The sequence below is a fragment of the Ceratotherium simum genome, chromosome 20 (genome assembly GCF_057802395.1).
Source record: "Ceratotherium simum simum isolate JZ-2026a chromosome 20, ASM5780239v1, whole genome shotgun sequence".
In the NCBI taxonomy this organism is placed as follows: domain Eukaryota; kingdom Metazoa; phylum Chordata; class Mammalia; order Perissodactyla; family Rhinocerotidae; genus Ceratotherium; species Ceratotherium simum.
The window spans coordinates 50,395,880-50,415,337 of NC_141919.1; the positions used below are offsets into that span (position 1 = coordinate 50,395,880).

Consider the following 19,458-nt stretch of genomic DNA (forward strand, 5'->3'; position numbering starts at 1 on the left):
TGACATACAACTATCTACTGGGGCTTTGGGGGAAAAAAATAAATAAAAATAAAAAAAAGAAAATGAGGGTAATTAAAAGTACATACTTCAGAGGGCTGGTATGATTGTGTGATCAAATCCCCATATATAAGACACGTAAAGTCACAAATAGTACCCAGCACGGATAAGTCCCTCAATATTTTTTGTGTGTGTGTGAGGAAGACCAGCCCTGAGCTAACATCTGATGCCAATCCTCCTCTTTTTGCTGAGGAAGATTGGCACTGGGCTAACATCTGTGCCCATCTTCCTCTACTTTTTATGGGACGCTGCCACAGCATGGCTTGACAAGCGGTGCATCGGTGCGCGCCCGGGATCCGAACCTGCAAACCCTGGGCCACCGAAGCGGAATTCGCACCCTTAACTGCTGCACCACTGGGCCGGCCCCAAGTCACTCAATATATATATATTTTTTTTATAGTTTTATTTTTTTTCCCCCAAAGCCCCAGCAGATAGTTGCATGTCACAGCTGCACATCCCTCTAGTTGCTGCACGTGGGACACGGCCCCAGCATGGCCGAAGCGGTGCGTCGGTGCACACCCGGGATCTGAACCGGGCCGCCAGCAGCGGAACGCACACACCCAACCGCCAAGCCACGGGGCCGGCCCCCCAAGTCACTCAATATTAACAGCAACTTTTTTTTTTTTTAAAGATTTTATTTATTTATTTATTTTCCCCCCAAAGCCCCAGTAGATAGTTGCATGTCACAGCTGCACATCCTTCTAGTTGCTGTATGTGGGACGTGGCCTCAGCATGGCCGGAGAAGTAGTGTGTCAGTGCACGCCCAGGATCCGAACCCGGGCCGCCAGCAGCGGAGCGCGCGAGCTTAACCACCAAGCCACGGGGCCAGCCCTAACAGCAACTTTTTATAACGCTATCTTTCACTATTGCCACCCACCCATTCTAGGAAAGATCACAAATGCTCATTCCCTTCTCTTTGAAGTCTTCTGGTGGCCTTCCCTGCCCTCCATCTGCCTGGGCTAGGGGTCCCTTCTGCACACACCTGTCTCCTACTGGAGCAGAGCATTGTACCAGGTGCCAGGAAACCTATGTTCAAACACGTTCCCTGTCCCTAGAGCTTCCATATAGGAGACAAGGTTAAACCATGTGAAAAAGGCAGACAAGCCAAGAACATGGAGAAATGAAGGGATTTAATTTTAAATCAGAGTTTAAGACAACAGAAGAGTTCATGCCACTGTACATGACTGTGAAGTAAACTGAACAGATAGTAATTGCTCTAATGTTTCAGAGGGAAAGAGCGCCTCAGGCTGGGGCAAGGGAAGGGTTTAAGGAGGAGGCGCTATTTGAGCTGAGTCTGGAAAAACAGCCAGGATTAGGGAGGACGGAGAAGGGAGAGGCTGCCTGAAAGGGGGTGTGGACCAGGCTGAAAGGAAGCAGCACTCCCCTCTCCTAGGGCACTGGGAGCTCCCGGGGGGCAGGAGTTGGGTCTTGCTCACCTCTGACCCCCGCTGCAGGAGCACAGTGGGGGCAGTTTGTGACATGAATGGGCAGACACAGAGAGCTGGAGGGGCACAGACATTGAGAGGCCAGGGCAGCACCCAGCGCTTTCTGCATCTCTCCTGGACTGGGGACCACCAGTCCCCCCACCTAGCCCCTTCCCATCCTCTGTGCTTTTCCATGTCCCCACCCTGGTAAGCAGCAGAACCAACACAGGAGGGCATTGTGCCCCTTCAATGTGGTCTATTCATCACACACAGCCCCCTCTCTACTGCTCAGTGATGGTACTCTGTGGCCCTCAGGAAGTGCCACACCTTCTCTGGGCTCATTTAAAGGCCTGACGCTCCACTGAAGGGCACACTGAGGTCTAGGCACATATCCAGGCAAGGGGAAGGGGACAGAGCCTCAGCCCTGGGCACACGGCCTCCTCTCCAAGTTTCTGGGAGCAGCCTTGATAGGAAAAAAAAAGGTCCAGGCCAGGTCGGACAGACGAATGGATCTCTGGTGAGCTGGCTCCCACTCCTCTTCTGGGAGTTCAGCCGGTCGAGCCCAGGGAACTCCATAGGACACCAAGGCCCCTGCCCCAATCCTGGGGCATCAGACAGAAAACGAGGGCAGGGCTTTTCTTGGGGACAATTCAGAGTGTTCAGGCCAGCAGGCCCTCCATGGAGGGACCTTACATAACAAGGGTGGAGGTCACACCATCGACATCTTGCTCCAGGGGTCTGAAGTCCTGCTGTCCATCTACAGCTTGCCCCTGGGGCTGGAGATCACACAGTCCACCTCTCACTTCGGGCCTCCACAGCCTGCACTAGGCCTTCACCCAGGATGGCAAAGTCCTCCAGGATGGCTTCTACATTGGGCACCATCATGAGCTCCCCAACCTGAGACACCACCATGCGACCCTTTGTGTTGGAGGCCTGGGGGAATCAGAGAAATGTGGATTGAGGTCACAAAGGCACATCCAGGAACACACGTGCTTCCCACCTGACACAGGGTCACTCCTGGAGCAGGCCACACCCAGACATGCATGCCCACACAAAACCACATGTTCACACTCAGGAACAGATGGCTGTCACCAGCCAGCACACCTTGAAAGGCTGAGGCTGGAAGCTGGAAGGCTTCCAGAGGACACCGATCACCTCTCCCCCGTGCTGGTCATAAAAGAAAAGGGCCAGGTCCCCGAAGGCCTCCTAAGAAAGGGCAGGACAGAGACAAGATTACAGGTGGGCACCTGAGAGCCACTTCCATGGCCCCAGCTCCCCCTGGAAGTCCCCTCCCCAGAGTCAGTCAGCCCTTTAGGACCTACCCTGAGCTGTGCCAGATAGAGCTGAGGAGGATCGTAGCCCAGCACGGGCATCAGGGATGAGGACCCTGGCTCACTGAGCAGGCCACGGCAGAAGGAGGCAGCTGGAGAGTCCACACCCTGGCGGTGCCGGGGGATGTGGCGGGGAGACAGGCGGATCAGCACATCATACATGTCCAAGGGTGGCCGGAACACTGTCTGAGGAAGGGTAGGGAGGGGTCAGCACTGCCCACTTGGGAGTTGGAAGCTGGATTACAAACCCCTCCACATGCCCACCATGGCTCCCTCCTTCCCCTTTGTCTGACCCCCCATTATGGGCCTGAATGCTCATTTGAAGGTGGGAACACCAAGACCCAGCTGGTGCCAGCTTGGGTCCAGCAGGAAGAGCACAGGCAAGAAGCACGAGGCCTAGATGGAGCTAGGGCCTGGTTCTCCTCCAGGCTGCACCACTGCCAGGCACTGTGAGCAGTTTCAATGCCTTCTCTGGATTCAGTCTCACCAAATAAGCGGACTAAGCATCCCGTGAGGGCCCCTAGAGCTCCGGGCTGCCATGGTTTAAAGGCAGAATGCCCAGAGCCCCTGGAGTCAGTCTTGGTAAGGGGCTTACCCTGATGTCCCCCGGACCCCGGGGATCCATTAACTGTTTCTCTAGGACAGGCAAGGCCTCAGCTGCCAGGACTACGAGCCGCTGTAGGATCTGGGGGGTACACACACATCAGATAGGTCAGACCCGACCACAGGTCTCTCTCAGGTCAGGCTGGGCCTGTTTTTGCCTTGGGGGAGAAAACCACACATTTAGGGTCAGAGATGGGATTGAACCTGGGGCGAGGGTCCATCCTGCGTCCATACAGAGCTTTTGCGATCCTGGGGGGTAAAGATGACCATGACCGGGAGTTGTAACCGAGTTGCCAGGAAGCCACTGCGGATCTCCACCTGCTCCTCCACTGTGGACAAAAGGGGTCCTGGGTCAGCCTGCCCTCTCCCCCGGACAACCTCTACTCCCCAGGTCCTCCTACTGTACACCCAGCAGCTGCCCATCACAGGGATTTTCTAACACCCCTCCCCCAAGTGGCAAAAGCAATGAAAAGGACACTGCATTTACCTCAATCGGGTGGGGCGTTAAACTCCCAGCCTCAGCCAGAGGCAGAATTTTCCACCGCCTGGCACCCCAGTCTAGTTTCCGGGCCAGCACAAGCTGAGGCCTGCCCCTGGCCCCCTCCCACCCTATGCTCCCACACACCTGGGGAATTAGGAAGCTGACACCCTCGTCTCTGCTGGGACCAGGAGCTCCTCATATTACAACAGAGATCATCACCCCCAACCCCAAGAGTTCTGGGCATCTACCCTAATCTGGCCCCTTCCCTGTTCCTCACCACAAGACTTCCCACCTGGTGTTCAGAGTCCCCCTTTCATTCTCCTCTCCCCTTCCCAGCCTCCCAGGTAGCCTGCTGACCCTCCCCAGTCCATTGCGTTTCTGATCATCACGTGGGCAAACCACATCTCTACAGCCTCAGAGCTCCCTGAAGACTTGATGTGGGTCTCTTCCTCCTAATAATTCTCTACCCCAAGGCAGTCGGGGTCAGGGATAGATATCTGGGAAGGGGCAGGACAGGGAAAACCCTTGCCTGCCCTACTCTGCAATCCAGAAGGGTAGTTCTTCTGGCTGTCTGACCCCAGTCCTCCCACTTACCAGTGAGCTCATTGTTGAGGTTGATGATAAGGGGGTTGTTTTTCCAATCAAAGGTTGATACCAGGAAAAGAAACCGAAGGAAGCCCACCTGGGGAGAGCTGAGGGGAAGGAGTGAGCAAACAGCCTGGGGTCCAGCTACACACTCCCAGGCTGCCCCAGTCTCGGAAGCCTAGACCCCTTGGCATGGATTGGGGGGGTGTCTTAGAACCCCTTCTGTCTCTTGCTTCAGCTACCCTCTCCCATTTGACTGAAGGTACAGCATGAGGGATGAAAGCTGGCCCCAGGGGAACCTCATGGATGGGTAGAAGGTGGATGGAATCACCTGGGAGGAGTGAAGGGCTCAGGGTGCAGGAAAAGGGCAGCAGCCACCAAGTCCAGGCTCTCATCGGTGAGCCCCTCACCCAGAAGCTGGGCGCGCACCCACCGCTTGGCCAGCCGAGCCACACCCGAGAAGGCTGGGTGCTGCTGTTGGAGTCTGTGGGGGAAGAGGGCAGTGACAATGAGACTCACCCACTCAAGGCCCAGGAACAGTGTTTCAGCCCTACCGCTGCTATGTATTCAACCTCTACCCAACGCTGGCCCCGTGCTAACGCATTACGTCCTCCTAACTAATGCCCCAAGAGGTTGGTTCCAGCATTATTCCCATTTTACAGATGAGAAAAACAAGGTGCAGGGGGGAATCCTGCCCAAAGGGATATAGGCAATGAAGTGGCAGGACCAGGATTCTAGAACTTGCCTGACTCCAGAAGTCATATCCCTAGCTATTACACTATCTGGCCTCCCAGAGAGACAGGTGGCCAGGAGAGCAGAATGGGGCAGGAAAGGATCTATAGATAGAAGAGCCTGTGCAGGTGACCATACCCATGCAAGGCACTGGTGAGCAGGGGCAACTGCCTCGTGTCCCTCTCGAGGCGGAGGGAGGCGCGCGTGTCCCTCAGTGAGATCATCCCCTCGGGGCTCCGCGTCTCCTTCAGGATCTGGGGCTCCCGCTGATAGGCCACATGAATCCGGAACACGAACCCATCCTGTTGGAAGACGGTATGGGATGGGGGATACACGTTGGCCTGAGGCACCCTGACACCCTTGTGCCCTCCCTCCCGGGGGGTATCCCTGCCCTAACCTTGAAGACATCAGTGTGCGTGGCCGTGGCACGGCACCGCAGCCCATGCTGTTGTGTCAGCAGCTCTGCCAGGCGCAGCTGGAAGGCAGCTCGGACCCGCCGTATGGCCTCAGCATCCTGTGGCCACTGACCACTGCCCTCCAGGTGACATACCACTGGGGAGAAGAGTGAGAGGTCTCAGACTGTGGCCTGGGGTGGAACAGCCCCCTTTGCCCCCTCCCAGGAGCCCCCTCACCAGTCATGGGTTCCACATAGGCTGGACAGGGCTTGTCGGGCCGGGGCAAGAGTGAGGCCCGCTCTCGCAGGTGCTCATAGAAGGAGTAGGCTGGCTTGACTGGGGCTGGTGGGAACACCTACAGAGAAAGGGGGGCTGAGGAAGGGCCTGGGACTGTGAGGGAGTGCCCAGAGTCAGGAGGTGGGAGGAAGAATACTGGGTGAGTGGAGCAGAATAAGTGGGGGCCACCAAGCAGAGAGGGCTCTCTGCTCCTTGCACCTCACCTCAGTGTAGCGCAGCACTGGGTGAGCTCCCTGGACAGCAGACACAGTCAGCGGGAGGCCTTCCAGCCCCCACAGCTGGCGGCTGAGGTCATCGTAGCAACGCACCACAGCTGCCAGGGCCTCCTCACCTGTGCTGGAGGTCTGAGAGGGAGAAGCCAGTCAGGAGGCCAGGACCCTATAGAACCCCATGAACACCTGGGATTCTGCCCTGGCTCAGGCTGCTGCAGAGACCGCGCCCCCTCTGCTGGACACTCCAGGAAGCGCAGCCTGGCTGAGATGGGAAGGGCTCTCCACGACCCCACAGAATCTGGCCACACAGGCTACTCTATAGTCCCTGCCTTGACCCCAGCCCTGAACCACGGCACTTACCTCTTTCAGGCCTTGGATCAGTGCTTCCAGGAGGCCTCCCATATAGTGGACACAGGTATCTGGGATGTCAGCATGGCTGGAAAAGGTGCACAGACAGTGTGGGCCTTGGGGGCTATGAAGGGCACTATTGGACGTGAGCTGCTCACCTCAAAAGCCTGGGCCAGACCCTTCTAAAAGGCTCCCTAGCCCACGGCTGCCTCCTGGCATTCAGATGCTAACACTCACAGTGCCAAGAGGTGGGTGACCACCTGGTGGGGAATAAGGCGCTTCTGGGCCATAGAGGCTGCCTCCCAGACCACAGCTTCCCGAATGGCTCCATCCTGGAAACGCCGAAGCTCCGAGCGAGATCCCCAGAACCGGCGGAAGTCAGCAGCCTGGGGAGAGGAAAGTGGTGGTGGTGGGAGAGATCAACAAAAGAAGGCTCTGTAAGAAATCTCCCCGACAGGCCTCAATCCAGGTGGCATGAGGACAATCCACCCCCTCCTTCCAAGGCACAGGCTGGGCTTCCCAAGACAGGGCCAAATCACCCCCCAGGCCCCAGGGTTCCTCACCTCGGGCTGGTCGGCCTCTGGACCCAGCTCGAGGACACTGGTCAGCCCCTCAGGCCGGAGGAGCAATCCCAGGGTCAGGGTCCCAGAGTCTCTGTGCTTCGGTGGATCCTGGCTGATGTCCCACTGTAGGGTGTAGAAAAGGCCGAGCTCAACCAAAGAATCTCCCCTCTTAGTCTGGAAACCCACTTTCTAGCTAGAGGGATGGTGTGCCTTTTGTATCCCCTGGGACCCTGGATCCAACCCCCTCAGAACCACACTGCCTCACCTCTGAGACTGGGGGCCGAGAGTGGGCCAGCAGGTGCAGCCGGGACCCCAGGCCCTGCTCCAGGAGGGTGGTTAGCGGGCCCAAAGTAGCTGAGACATAGTCCCCACCATGGTCCTGCAGCTCTGGCCACAGCTTCAGCCGGTGACATGCTGCCTGCAGCCGACTCAGTGGATGGAGACTGGGGGCACACAGAGGGACAAGGAGGGGAAATCAGGTACTGCTGGCCCCAAGTATCACCCCCCACCAACCAGGAAGATCTGAGCACCTGCCTGAGCACCTCTGCCCCATCACTGCAACCCTAGAGAGACAAGACCCACTGACATACCCTGTCATCCCTAAACTTACTGCAGGACGTGGTCAAAAGCCCGAATCATGGGCTTAGGAGTCATCAACAGCAGCTGGAATCCGTCGTCAGCTTTGCTGTCCAGCAACACCATAGACAGCCGTGCCTCGTGCTGCACCTGGGCCACAATGTAAGGAGGAAACTCAGATGGGGGACCACCACCACTGCAGCCTCCCTTCGTCAACCTGCAGGCTCAGACCAAGAGACATGCCTGACCTAAGCTCTTTGGAGAGGACTTTCTGGGGTTCCGGTGCTGACAGAAGGGACAGAGTCTAGGCTGGGCCACCTGGGGAACTGAGGAGTGGGGGACTATTGGTACCTGGTGGTAAGTGGAAGCAGTGACATCCGCACAGAGGTTGAGACGGCCTGAGGAGTCCAGGAAGACGACAGGGAAGGCCTGGTGGAAGTCAGCCAGGGCCGGCTTGCAGGGGTAGAGAGAAGCAGTCAGCGTTGGGGCCTTACCTTCAAGCCTCCTTGCCCAGACTCAGCCCTGCCCCACTCACCAAGGAGGGGTCTGAGCTGAGACATAAACTGATCCCATTGACGGTCAGATCTGTGGTGGCTGAAGTGAACCAGAGAAGGTGGGTATGTCAGAAGGTGTCCCCCTCCCTGGGGACCCAGCCCTAATGATACCTCCCTCCGCAAGGTGGCTATAACTGCCTGCCTCCAGGATTCAGTTTGCTCATCTGTCTGACGGCAAGAAATCGAACAATCCCCGATGGGATTGGATGGAGAGGATTCTTAGGGTGAGTGAAACCCTTGACCTTTTCGAGTCTAGCCACCTCACCCAGAAACTGCAAGATGCTCCTCAGGACCTGGTAGCCGCTCATGGTGGTGTGGATCTTGCGTGTGGACACAAGGAAGGCAACCAGCATGGAGACAAGGAACCCACTGAACCCTCCCAGGCCCTGAAAGAGAGATGGAGGAAGAGACCTGAGCTTAGAGCCAGCTCACCACTGAGTGAGGCAGGGAAGCTGGGTCACTCCCAACTCACCTTGTCCAGTTCCCGCTGCCGCAGCCAGACCTTCAGAAGTGCCACACCATCCTTCAGCCCCAAGGTGGAGCCCAGCACAGTTGACAGCAGCTGCACATGGGACTCGAGGGCTGTGTCCTGCAGGACCCATGTGTTATAGTGGGGGGTGGGGGGCTCTGGGCTACCTGTGGGAGGAAAAGGGAAGCCATGATAGGAGAAGTCCCCACAACAACCTTCCCTGAAGCTCCCCCTTGACACCAATGCCTGCTCACCACTCCCTGGAGGACTCTGCCCTCGGTACCAGGCAGAGCGCACATTGTTCTTGGATGGCAGCAGACGGCAAGGGCGGAAGAAGTCAGGTGGAGGGCATGGATGCAGACGTACAGTGACCAGGCGCTCATCCTTCCCTGGGGAGACAGGGGGTGCTGAGACCCTGCAGCCCCCTGGAGCCAGAGGGGTCCCTGCACTACCCCCTCCTGCTTGAGGGCCCATGCCCTCTCACCTCAGAATCTGAGGTCCCTATACCTTCCCCCTCAAACTTGAGGCCCAAGCCTCTCACCTTGGACTTGAGGACCCTGTGCCTCCCCACCAGATCTATCACCCCATACTGTGCCCTCAGCCCGGTGTGTGCCTCCCACCATGTGGCCGTAGCAGCAGCGAGGGTTTCAGGTGGCAGCCATTGGTGTAGGAGAAGCGAACACTGCTGAAGAGGGGGTCTGGGGCCAGGTGGTGAGCCAAGTGGGCCAGGTAGAGGGCACGCTTGCGGAAGTATCGCTGGTTCAGCCCATCCTTGTCCTGTAGGATCTCCTGGAGGGATCAAGAGAAGAGAGAGGTGGCTAGAGACTTAAGTGCTTGTTGTTGGAGAGCTTAGGAGCTACGATGAGGCCAAGGTGAGAGTCACAGCTTAGCAACCCCAGGGATTCTCCGCTGGCCAGAAGGCCTGAGCTAGGGCTAGCAACACCATACCCAGTTCTCAGGTGAGGCAGGCAAGCTTCCAAGGGGGCAGCAACTGGCCCACGGGCACATCTAAGCTGCCCTCAGGACGACTGTAGTAATCTGCTCTTTTGATTTAAAATTCAGATTTCAATCTCCTGGCAAGTGGCAGGTGGGAAACAAAGAGGGACCCGGGGATTTGTAAGTGGTGAAGTGGCAGGCCTCTCTATCCCTTAAACTCTGAACCTCACCCTGGGCATGGTCAGTGCCACATCCACATTGATGTCCGGCCGGATGCAGGTGCCCAGAAGGTAGCTGCCCACAACAGTGACCCGGGCTGGGGGCAGGAAACGGAAACGGCCCTTCACAGCATAGGGCACTTGGTGGAGGGGGACTTGAACCCCAGCCGGGAGCCACACCTGGTCAGTGAGCTGTGGGGACAGAAATAGTGATACATATTGGTTTGACTGCCTTCCTAACATGTCCCCTTGATGTCTAGCAGATATCTCAATTTCAACACATGAACATGTTTGAAACGAAACTCCTGATCTTCCCATAAACGTGTCTTCCCATCGAGTCCCCGTAGCAACTCCATGTTAGTTGCTCAAGCCAAAAACATTTAAATCACCTTGATTCATCTCTGTTCAGAACACGCTTCTCACTTTCAAAAGGCATCCAGACACTGACCGCTTCTCTACTTCTGTACCCTAGTCCGAGCCACCAGCATTTTTCAGTGGATCACTGCACAATAGGTTCTTTTTTGTTTGTTTGTTTGTTAATTTTATTTATTTATTTTTTCCCCCAAAGCCCCAGTAGACAGTTGTATGTCATAGCTGCACATCCTTCCAGCTGCGGCACGTGGGACGCGGCCCCAGCATGGCCAGACAAGCAGTGCGTCGGTGTGCGCCCGGGATCCAAACCCGGGCCGGCAGCTGCGGAGCGCATGCACTCCACCGCCAAGCCACGAGGCCAGCCCATGCACAATAGGTTCTTAACTAGTCTCCTTGATTTCACCTTTGTCCCCCTCTGTCTTACTTTCAACAGAACAGCCTGAGTGAACTTTTTAAAACTGAAGTTAGATCATATCACTGCTCTACACAAAAAATCCTGCAGTGGCTCCCCATTTCACCCAGAGCAACAGCCAAAGTTGTCATTTTGATGCACAAGGCCCTGCTTGCAATGCCCCCTTCCTACATGACCTTTCTGAACTCATCTCCTTCTATTGTCCCCTCACTCATTCCAAGGAATGTACCAGACCTACTCCTGCCTTTGAGCCCTTGTGTTGGTGGCTTCCCCTTACTGCAATTCTCTTCCTGCCTTAGATATCTATATGGCTGACTCGTTTCCTTCAAACCTTCACACAAATGTCACTTCAATGAGGCCGACCTAACCAACCTATTTAAAACTGCAAACCACTCCCATTGCCTGACAGTCCCGCAATCCCCTTACCTAGGCCTACTTTTTCCTTTTTCCATAGTGCTTACTCCCTTCTAACACTGTCATATGGTTTCCTTGTCATGTTTATTATCTACAGTCCATAACCCCAACAGTAGAACACAGGCTGCTTTATTCACTGATGCATCCTAAGAACACAATTATCGCAAGGTGCACAAGTGTTTGCTGAATGAATGAACATGTGAGTGACTGCATTCCCAGCTGAACCTCTTGGCAGTGAGAATGAGCTCCTCAGCACCCCAAACCCTCCAGAGAATAGCAAGGCCCCTGTTTCAGATGCCCCCACTGAGGACTTCTGGGCTTTCCAGTTCTCCACATCACCTGCCTTACCTCAGTCTCAGGGGTTGAGGGCACCCTCATGATCCGCTGGTTGACCTCCCGTAGGAAAGCATCGATCCGCTCCTTCTTCTTCTCTGACAGCCTCACTTCCTTTAGCAGCTCCTCTACCTGTAAGGGGAGGGGGAGAGTCCTTCAGCCTCAGGGTCCCAGGCCTGCCACTCTAACTCAAGCCCCAGCTACCCAACAGTACCTGTAAACGAAGCAAGCTGGAGTGGAACAGGCTCTCGGTCTCCCGAAGGCGATTCAGCTCCTCATTGGTAGGCTCCTTGTACAGTTCTGCCCGGCTGAGCTTCACCGGCTGCCAGAGACCCTCCCCTGGAGATCCAGCCACTGTATGCTTCTTTGAGGATTCCTTCTTCCCCTCCTTGCCTGTACCTTCCAGAGCTGGCTCCATCACCTGTGGCCAAGGAGGGGAAGAAGCCAGTGTGAAGTCATCGATGTCTAGCATCCACTACCTGAAGCGCCACCATGATAAGGCGTGGGTAAAAACTTCACCTGCTCCTGGTCCCTCTTTTGAATGGGAGTCAGATTGTGTAAAACTCAAGATAATCATTACTTAGAAGAACATTACCGAGCTCTAGACTGAAAACTCCTGGAGCTGAGGGCTCCCTGTCTACCTGTAGCACAAGCATGGAGCTCTGCTTCGAGATGGTAGGGGTAGTAGCTGATTTGCAGCAATGCCTGAGCTCCTTGCATTTCCAGGTACCATGCAGCAGGGAGCTTCCTCTGCTGCTGCATGAGTCCTGGGACTTCACAAATGCCATTTCCACTCTTGACCTATCCAAATCCTGCTAGGTTCCACTTCCCCTAGCAAGCCCTTACTATAGACTGTATCAGTATACACTAGGTGCTCAATGATGGAAAGAGCTAGAACCTACTGGCTGTGGAGGATATACTCAGTAAGTCATTCAATTCTCACAATAACCCTAACAGAAAATGGACACTTGAAGGAAGCCCTGTGAAACCGAGGTTCCAGTTAGTATGCCTATATCATGAGCAGGCTTCAAACCCTAGTCTGCAGGATCCCAAACCTTCTCCCCTACAGCCCTGGGCCCTGCCCCTCTCCACAGTCCCACACCAGGTAGAGCCTTACTGGAATGCTCCGGGAGTACCACCATGCGCCCTCCGTTACAGCGGGGAGCACAGAACTGAGCACAAGAGGCAAGATCCCACCCAACGTCAAGGAGGACCTGGTCAGGGAAATATCCAAGCTACAAGAGGTCTCTTCAACTTCAAGGTGCAGAGCTCGCAAAGGGAGAAGCTCAACATGCTTTACTCCTCCTATCCAAATCATGCCAGCTTCTATTTCCTCCAGCAAGCTCTGACTGTCTCAGTGCCCCAGGCTGGAAGCAGCGGGGGAAAGAGGCTCCTCCAGAGGGGACCGCCCTCGGGCTCCCCGCCGGCGAGCTGTCAGGCTCTGCCACCTCTGGCACGTTGAGCATCCCTTCCTCCAAATGGTTCACCCACCTCCGGCTCCCCAGCAGCTCCGCGAAACTGCGCTCCGGCAGGCGCCGGCCCCATCTGTCCGGGTCCAGGTCTCGCTCCCACACTTCAGGGTTTAACGCCGGTGTGCTCGACACACTTCTTTCCACGTCGGCAGAACTGCCCAAGTCCTCAAAACGGCCGAAGCCCCCCGGTAGAAGGGCCGAAGCCCCCCGGCAGAAGCCCCTCCGCAGAAGTGCCGAAGATGCTCCGCGGAAACGCCGAAGACGCCGCCGAGGCCCTCAGCGGAGCTTCCACGAGGCGCGGCAGATCTGTGGGGGGTCCCTGCCAAGATCTGCCACAGCCATGCCAAGATCTGCCACAGCCATGCCAAGATCTGCCGTGGCCCTGCAAGACCTGACCGGCTTCCTGCGGACCCCCGGAAGCACGTGTCGCAGGACTCCGCCCAGCTCCTGAGCCATTGGGTGAGCCCCAGAGGAGTCGCTCGCCATTGATTTCCGTCACTCCAGAACCGCCAATTATGGAGGAGGGGCTGAACAGGGTTCGATTTACGGCCTCTTTGCGACTCCAGACCGGAAGCCTGCGGTAGCTTGGCGGTCGGTTCCTTTTCCTTATTTCCTCCGTTTGGGAGGAAACGGGAAGGGCGGAGCTGTTTTGGGCCTTTTGGGGTGGGGGCTTGTTTATAGTAGTTTTCCCCGCCTACTCACGTTTTTCTTCCCTCAGGGTTTGGTTACTGGTGATCAATGTTGGTTTAAAAATATTAAATGGGAAATTCCAGAATTAAACAATTCTTAAGTTTTAAATTGGCCACTGTGCTGAGTCGCGTGGTAAAATCTTGGGCGGTTGGGCTCCGTCCCCCACTGTCCTGTTTGTCCAGCGCATCCACGCTGTATTTGCTACCGCCCTCTGGGTTATCAGATCGACTGTGAGGTACCGCAGTGCTTGCGTTCAAGGAACCTTTATTTTACTTAATAATGGCCCCAAAGTGCAAGAGTAGTGATACTGGCAATTTGGATATGCCAAAGAGAAGCCATCAAGTGCTTGCCTTAAGTGAAAAGGTAAAAGTTCTCTGCTTAATAAGGAAAGAAAAAATATCATTCTTTGAGGTTGCTAAGATCTAGGGTAACTTTTGTTACAGTATATTCCTATAATTGTTCTATTTTATTATTGTTGTTAATCTCTTACTGTGCCTAATTTATAAATTAAACTTTATCTTAGGTATGTACTTATGTATAGGAAAAACTATAGTATATATAGGATTGGGTACTATCTGCAGTTTCAGGCATCCGCTGGGGGCCTTGCAACTATCCACTGCGGATAAGAAGGGACTACTGTATTTACACCGGTGATTTCTCTAGTTCTTGTCGTCTACCACATCTTAATCAATTAACCAGTCTTGTCAGTTCTACCTCCAACATATATTTTGAATTTATTCACTCTTCTGTGTATGTACTGCCAGGTTTAGTCCAGGTCACATCACCTTGTGCCTAGATTATTGTAATAGCTTCTCTCCAGTTATATTATTAAATTTTCCGAGTCTACCAAAACGTTGCAATACTAATATAATGAATGCCCATGTACCCTTCACCTACCCATAATAACTTAGTGCTGTTTTGCCAAATTTGCTTTATCTTTATGTATTTACGTATTATTATCTTGCAGAACCATTTGAGAATCAGTTGCATACATCCCTAAATACTTCGGCATGTGTCTACTAAGAACAAGGACTATCTCTTACATAATCATGGTCCAATTATAAAATTTAGGAAATTTAACCTTGATTCAATATTCTTATATAAAGTCCGTATTCAAATTTTGCCAATTACGTATCCCAATAATATCCTTTTTGTGTGTGTGTGAGATCAGCCCTGTGCTAACATCTGCCAATCCTCCTCTTTTTTTTTTTTTTTTTTTTTTGCTGAGGAAGACTGGCCCTGGGCCAACATCTGTGTCCATCCTCCTCCACTTTATATGGGACACCGCCACAGCATGGCTTGCCAAGAAGTGCGTTGGTGCGCCCTGGTGATCCCAACCGGCGAACCCCGGGCCACTGCAGCGGAGCACGCCCACTTAACCGCTTGCGCCACTGGGCTGGCCCCCAATGATATCCTTTACATTGTTACATTTTATTTCCGGATGCAAGATCATGCATCACTTTAGTCTTCATGTTTCTTTTCTCTGTTAATCTGAAACATTTCCTGAGATCTCCCTTTTTTGGTCTTTTTGTGTGTGTGTGAGGAGGACTAGCCCTGAGCTAACATCTGATGCCAATCCTCCTGTTTTTTCTTGTGGAAGAGTGGCCCTGAGCTAACATCCGTGCCCATCTTCCTCTACTTTATATGGGATGCCGCCACAGCATGGCTTACCAAGCAGTGCGACAGTGCGCGCTCAGGATCCCAACCCGCGAACCCTGGGCCACCGCAGCGGAGTGGGCGCACTTAACCGCTTGCGCCACCAGGCCAGTCCCCCTTTTTTGGTCTTTTATGACAACATTTTTGAAGAATATAAGACAGTTTCATTCAATAGCTTTTTCTTTCAAAAATTTTTATTAAAGTACAATAAACATAGAAAAATTCACATAAGGGTACAGCTTGAATATTCATAAACAAAACATACCCATGTAATCAGCTCCCAGAAAAGAAGCAGAACATTTCCTGCACCTTTAGACTCTCCCCTCTTGGTGCCTTCTGGTCACTACCCCTCAACAGTAACCGCTATCCTGACTTCTACTAGTATAGATTAGCTTATGCAATAGCTTTTAAAGGAACTTTCACGAGACTGGTCTGGTCCTTCTTCAGTCGGTTTCCACATGGTTGTCAGAATGAGTTTTCTGAAATTAAAATCCTATCATGTCACTCTCCTTTTAAAAACTCATCAGGGCCGGCCCCATGGCTTAACTGTTAAGTGCGCGCGCTCCGCTGCTGGCGGCCCGGGTTCGGATCCCAGGCGCGCACCGACGTACTGCTTCTCTGGCCATGCTGGGGCTGCGTCCCACATGCAGCAACTAGAAGGATATGCAGCTATGACATACAACTATCTGCTGGGGCTTTGGGGGAAAAATAAATAAATAAAAACTCATGAGTGGCTCCCAATTATACTTAGAATGAAATACAAACTTCTACAAGGCCGTGATCAATAATGTGGTCACTCACTCTCTGTCCCGTCCTTTTCTTTTTTTTTTCCCGCAGGGAAAGATTCGCACTGAGCTAACATCTGTTGCCAATCTTCCTCTTTTTGTATGTGAGCCACCACCACAGCATGGGCAATGACCAGTGTTGTAGATCCAAGCCCAGGAACCGAACCCAGGCTGCCAAAGCAGAGCACGTTGAACTTAACCACTAGGCCACCAGGGCTGGCCCAAGGAGTGCTTTTTCTTGACATTTTCTCCTTTTCATCCTTCAGCTCTCAGCATAAATATCATCTCTTAGTTAGACATTCACTGACCACCCAATCTGAAATATGTTTTCCCCTATCTCATCACCCCATTTATTTCCTTTTAGCACTTTTTTTTCACAATTTTTGATTGTTTATCAATTGTCTCCATCTTTGGCCTTGACTGTGAATCCACCAAAACAAGGACCAGGTCTACATGCCCAATGCCTAGCACACTGTAAATAGTCAATAAATGTTTACTGAATGAATGAATGTGACTAATGTCAACTTTCCAGCCTTGTCTCCCACTGTTGTCTCAGTCAAATTTTATGCCCCAGCCATATTGAACTACTTGACATTTCTCTACTCTATCTTGCTTTCTTGTCCTGGGCCTTTGAACTTGCTGCTCTCTTTGCTTAGAATGTTTTTATTGTTCGTTTTCCTCAGCTTTATTGAGATATAATTAGTATGTAATGTTAAGTTTAAAGTGTACAATGTGATGATTTGTTACATGTATATATTGCAAAATGATTACCACAGTAAGGTTACTTAACACATTTAACACTTCCTTCACCTCACATAATTACCATTTGTTGTTGTTATGATGAGAACATTTAAGATCTACTTTCTTAGCAACTTGCAAGTATACAATAGAGCATTGTTAACTATTGTCGCTATGCTGTACATTAGACCCCCAGAACTTATTCCTTTTATAACTGGAAGTTTGTGTCCTTTAACCAACATCTATTCATTTCCCCCACTCCCCACCCCCTGGCAACCACCAATCTACTCTCTGTTTCTATGAGTTTGGCTTTTTTAGATTCCACATATAAGTGAGATCATACAGTATTTGTATTTGTCTTTCTCTGACTTATTTCACTTAGCATATTGTTCATCCATGTTGTTACAAATGGCAGGATTTCCTTCTTCTTTATGGCTGAAGAATGTTTTGATTGTTAAGGGGGGTTTCCTGAAGGAGATGGGGATTGTGCTAAGTTTTGAAGCCTGATTTTTTTTTTTCTTTTTCTGCCCATCTTCCTCTATTTTATATATGGGACACCGCCACAGCATGGCTTGATGAGTGGTGTGTAGGTCCATACCTGGGATCCAAACCTGCAAATCCCAGGCTGCTGAAGTGGAGGATGTGAACTTAACCACTACACCATTGGGCCGGCCCCTGAAGCATGATTTGAGTTTGAATTGACTGAGAGGAGGAAGCAGCACCACTGAAGTCTGAGGAAGACCAAAGAGCTGAGAGATTAGTTGACCATTCATCCCACATTAGATGACCATGTCAAGCCCTGTGCTCAGTGTCAGGGATAAAGAGATAAATATGACATGATAATCACAAGCCAGAAACCTGGAATAATGCTCTTGCTCTTACATTTCACAGGCTGGTTCCTCTATTCATTTATTTTATTTTATTTTTTAATTATTTTTAATCTTTTTTTTTTTTTTTTTTTGTGAGAAAGTTCAGCCCTATGCTAACATCTGCCAATCCTCCTCTTTTTTTGCTGAGGAAGACTGGGCCTGGGCTAACATCCGTGCCCATCCTCCTTCACTTTATATGGGACGCCGCCACAGTATGGCCTGCCAAGCGGTGCGTTGGTGCACGCCCAGGATCCGAACCGGCAAACCCTGGGCCACTGCAGCAGAGCACACGCACTTAACCACTTGCGCCACCGGGCCGGCCCCCCTGTATTCATTTAAATGTAGCCTCACAAACAATGTGGAATCTATAATGTGATTTAGTATGTGGTTTATAAAAGCAAATTATTTTGTTTAATTTAATGCAACAAACATTTGTATAATAGACATTGTGCTTAGAACTGGAGGAAAAGATAAAACATAATATTTATACCCCAAAAATTCGTAGCCGAGTGGAAAAAGTAGATATAAAATAATTTAACATAATATATTGGATTAAATAAGATTAATGTATAAAGTGCACAATTCCATTCCTCGGATTTTTGAATAAATTTCCTTAACATCTAGAAAAAAAAAAATGTAGCCTCACAGAGGCTGCCCCTGCCCTGCGTCTATTTAAAATTGCAACCCCCTTTAATTACCTTCATTAGTACTCACCAAAACTTGCGATGATACTATTTATCTACTAATTACTTGTTTTTGTCTGTTTCTGTCCCAGCCACTAGAATGTAAGCTCCATGAGGGCAGGATCCAATCATTTCTGTCTCATTCATTACTGTATCCTTGGCATTTAGCACAGGGCCTGTCACATAGCAGGCACTCAATAAATATTTGTTGAATGGATGAATGGCTCCTTCTTAAGAGCACCTCAAGAGGCTGGGAGAAAGGTGTAAACAAATAATTGCAGTACAATATAGCACTGGGGGGGATATGATATGTACAGATTGTTGTGGGCACATTACACTAGGAACATTATAGCATGGTGGTTAAGAGCGGTCACACTAAAGTGGGATGTCCAAGGTTTAACTTCTGTCATTTACTCACTGGGTGACCTTGGGTAACTTTCTTAACCTCTCTAAGCCTTATTATACTCAGTAAAATAGATACTCTGGTAATGACCACGTCATGGATTTTTGTGAGAATTAAATAGGATACTGCATGTAAAGAGCCTGTCACATACTGATGCACAGCAAATGTTAGCTATTAATGTTAAAGGAAGATTATGACTCCTTAAGAGCACTATTCAAGCCTTACATGTGTTAACACATGCAGAATGAAAAAAATGTTGGCCCCTTAAAAAGAGTCATTCTATAAGTTCAGAATTAACCTTTTAAAGTAAATACCCGTCCCTCATTTATTTTACCAAGATTTCCATATCTTTTCTGTTTGGAAGAAAAGTAATTGATTCTTCAGAAAAGCCCTGTTTGGAGAGTACCAGGTGATGCTACAGAGACTGAGGGTAAAGGTCCTGTTTTCTTTACCACCAGAGGGCACCAATCAGTCAAGTCAATCTCTACCTGTCATTATGAAACAATATGGGAAAGCTCTAGGAAGCTGTTTCTGCCATTCATTCTTTTGATAAATATGTTTTGAGTACCTACTGGTATGTGCCAAACATTGTAGTAGCTCGTATATGGTTATGAACAGGACTTATTGTCCTTATGGAATTATAACCTTGAGCACCTACTATGTGTCTGAGAGATCCTGTTAGACATTGGGGTGGAGGATGGGGTTCAATTTGTGATTTTGTTGTTGTTGTTACTGATTGTCTTCCTGCCCTTGGCTGTGAGCCCATAAGAACAATTACTTAGTGTCTACTTTGTGTCAGACAATATGCTGGTTGCTGAGGATCCAGGAATGAATAAGACACAGTTGCAAC

The 19,458-nt window shown here is 51.4% G+C and overlaps 1 protein-coding gene across 1 annotated transcript; it reads right to left on the reverse strand.

Annotated features, from left to right (window-relative positions):
• Positions 1 to 1,170: 1,170 nt before the first annotated feature.
• NOL6 (nucleolar protein 6) lies at positions 1,171 to 13,174 on the reverse strand. The gene is made up of 26 exons (XM_004428355.3): positions 12,804 to 13,174; positions 11,527 to 11,733; positions 11,328 to 11,444; positions 9,794 to 9,973; positions 9,248 to 9,416; positions 8,882 to 9,016; positions 8,631 to 8,794; positions 8,424 to 8,544; positions 8,140 to 8,198; positions 7,956 to 8,057; positions 7,639 to 7,754; positions 7,294 to 7,471; positions 7,029 to 7,151; positions 6,703 to 6,851; positions 6,478 to 6,553; positions 6,109 to 6,249; positions 5,846 to 5,963; positions 5,611 to 5,765; positions 5,352 to 5,515; positions 4,813 to 4,965; positions 4,491 to 4,588; positions 3,620 to 3,744; positions 3,408 to 3,497; positions 2,804 to 2,998; positions 2,586 to 2,687; positions 1,171 to 2,414 (listed from the first exon to the last, which is right to left on the reverse strand). The coding sequence occupies exons 1-26, from the start codon at positions 12,855 to 12,857 to the stop codon at positions 2,265 to 2,267; spliced, it is 3,441 nt and encodes a 1,146-aa protein (XP_004428412.2). The 5' UTR covers positions 12,858 to 13,174; the 3' UTR covers positions 1,171 to 2,264.
• Between the last annotated feature and the right edge of the window lie 6,284 nt (positions 13,175 to 19,458).

Excerpts from the sequence above, each read along its gene's own strand:
- NOL6 (XM_004428355.3), bottom strand. The coding sequence starts at position 12,857 with ATGGGGCCGGCGCCTGCCGGAGCGCAGTTTCGCGGAGCTGCTGGGGAG. Across the intron at positions 7,755-7,955 it reads CTGCTTCCACTTACCACCAG|GTGCAGCACGAGGCACGGCT; the intron begins GTACCAATAGTC and ends ATTGTGGCCCAG. Across the intron at positions 2,999-3,407 it reads GGGGTCCGGGGGACATCAGG|ACAGTGTTCCGGCCACCCTT; the intron begins GTAAGCCCCTTA and ends ACCCTTCCTCAG.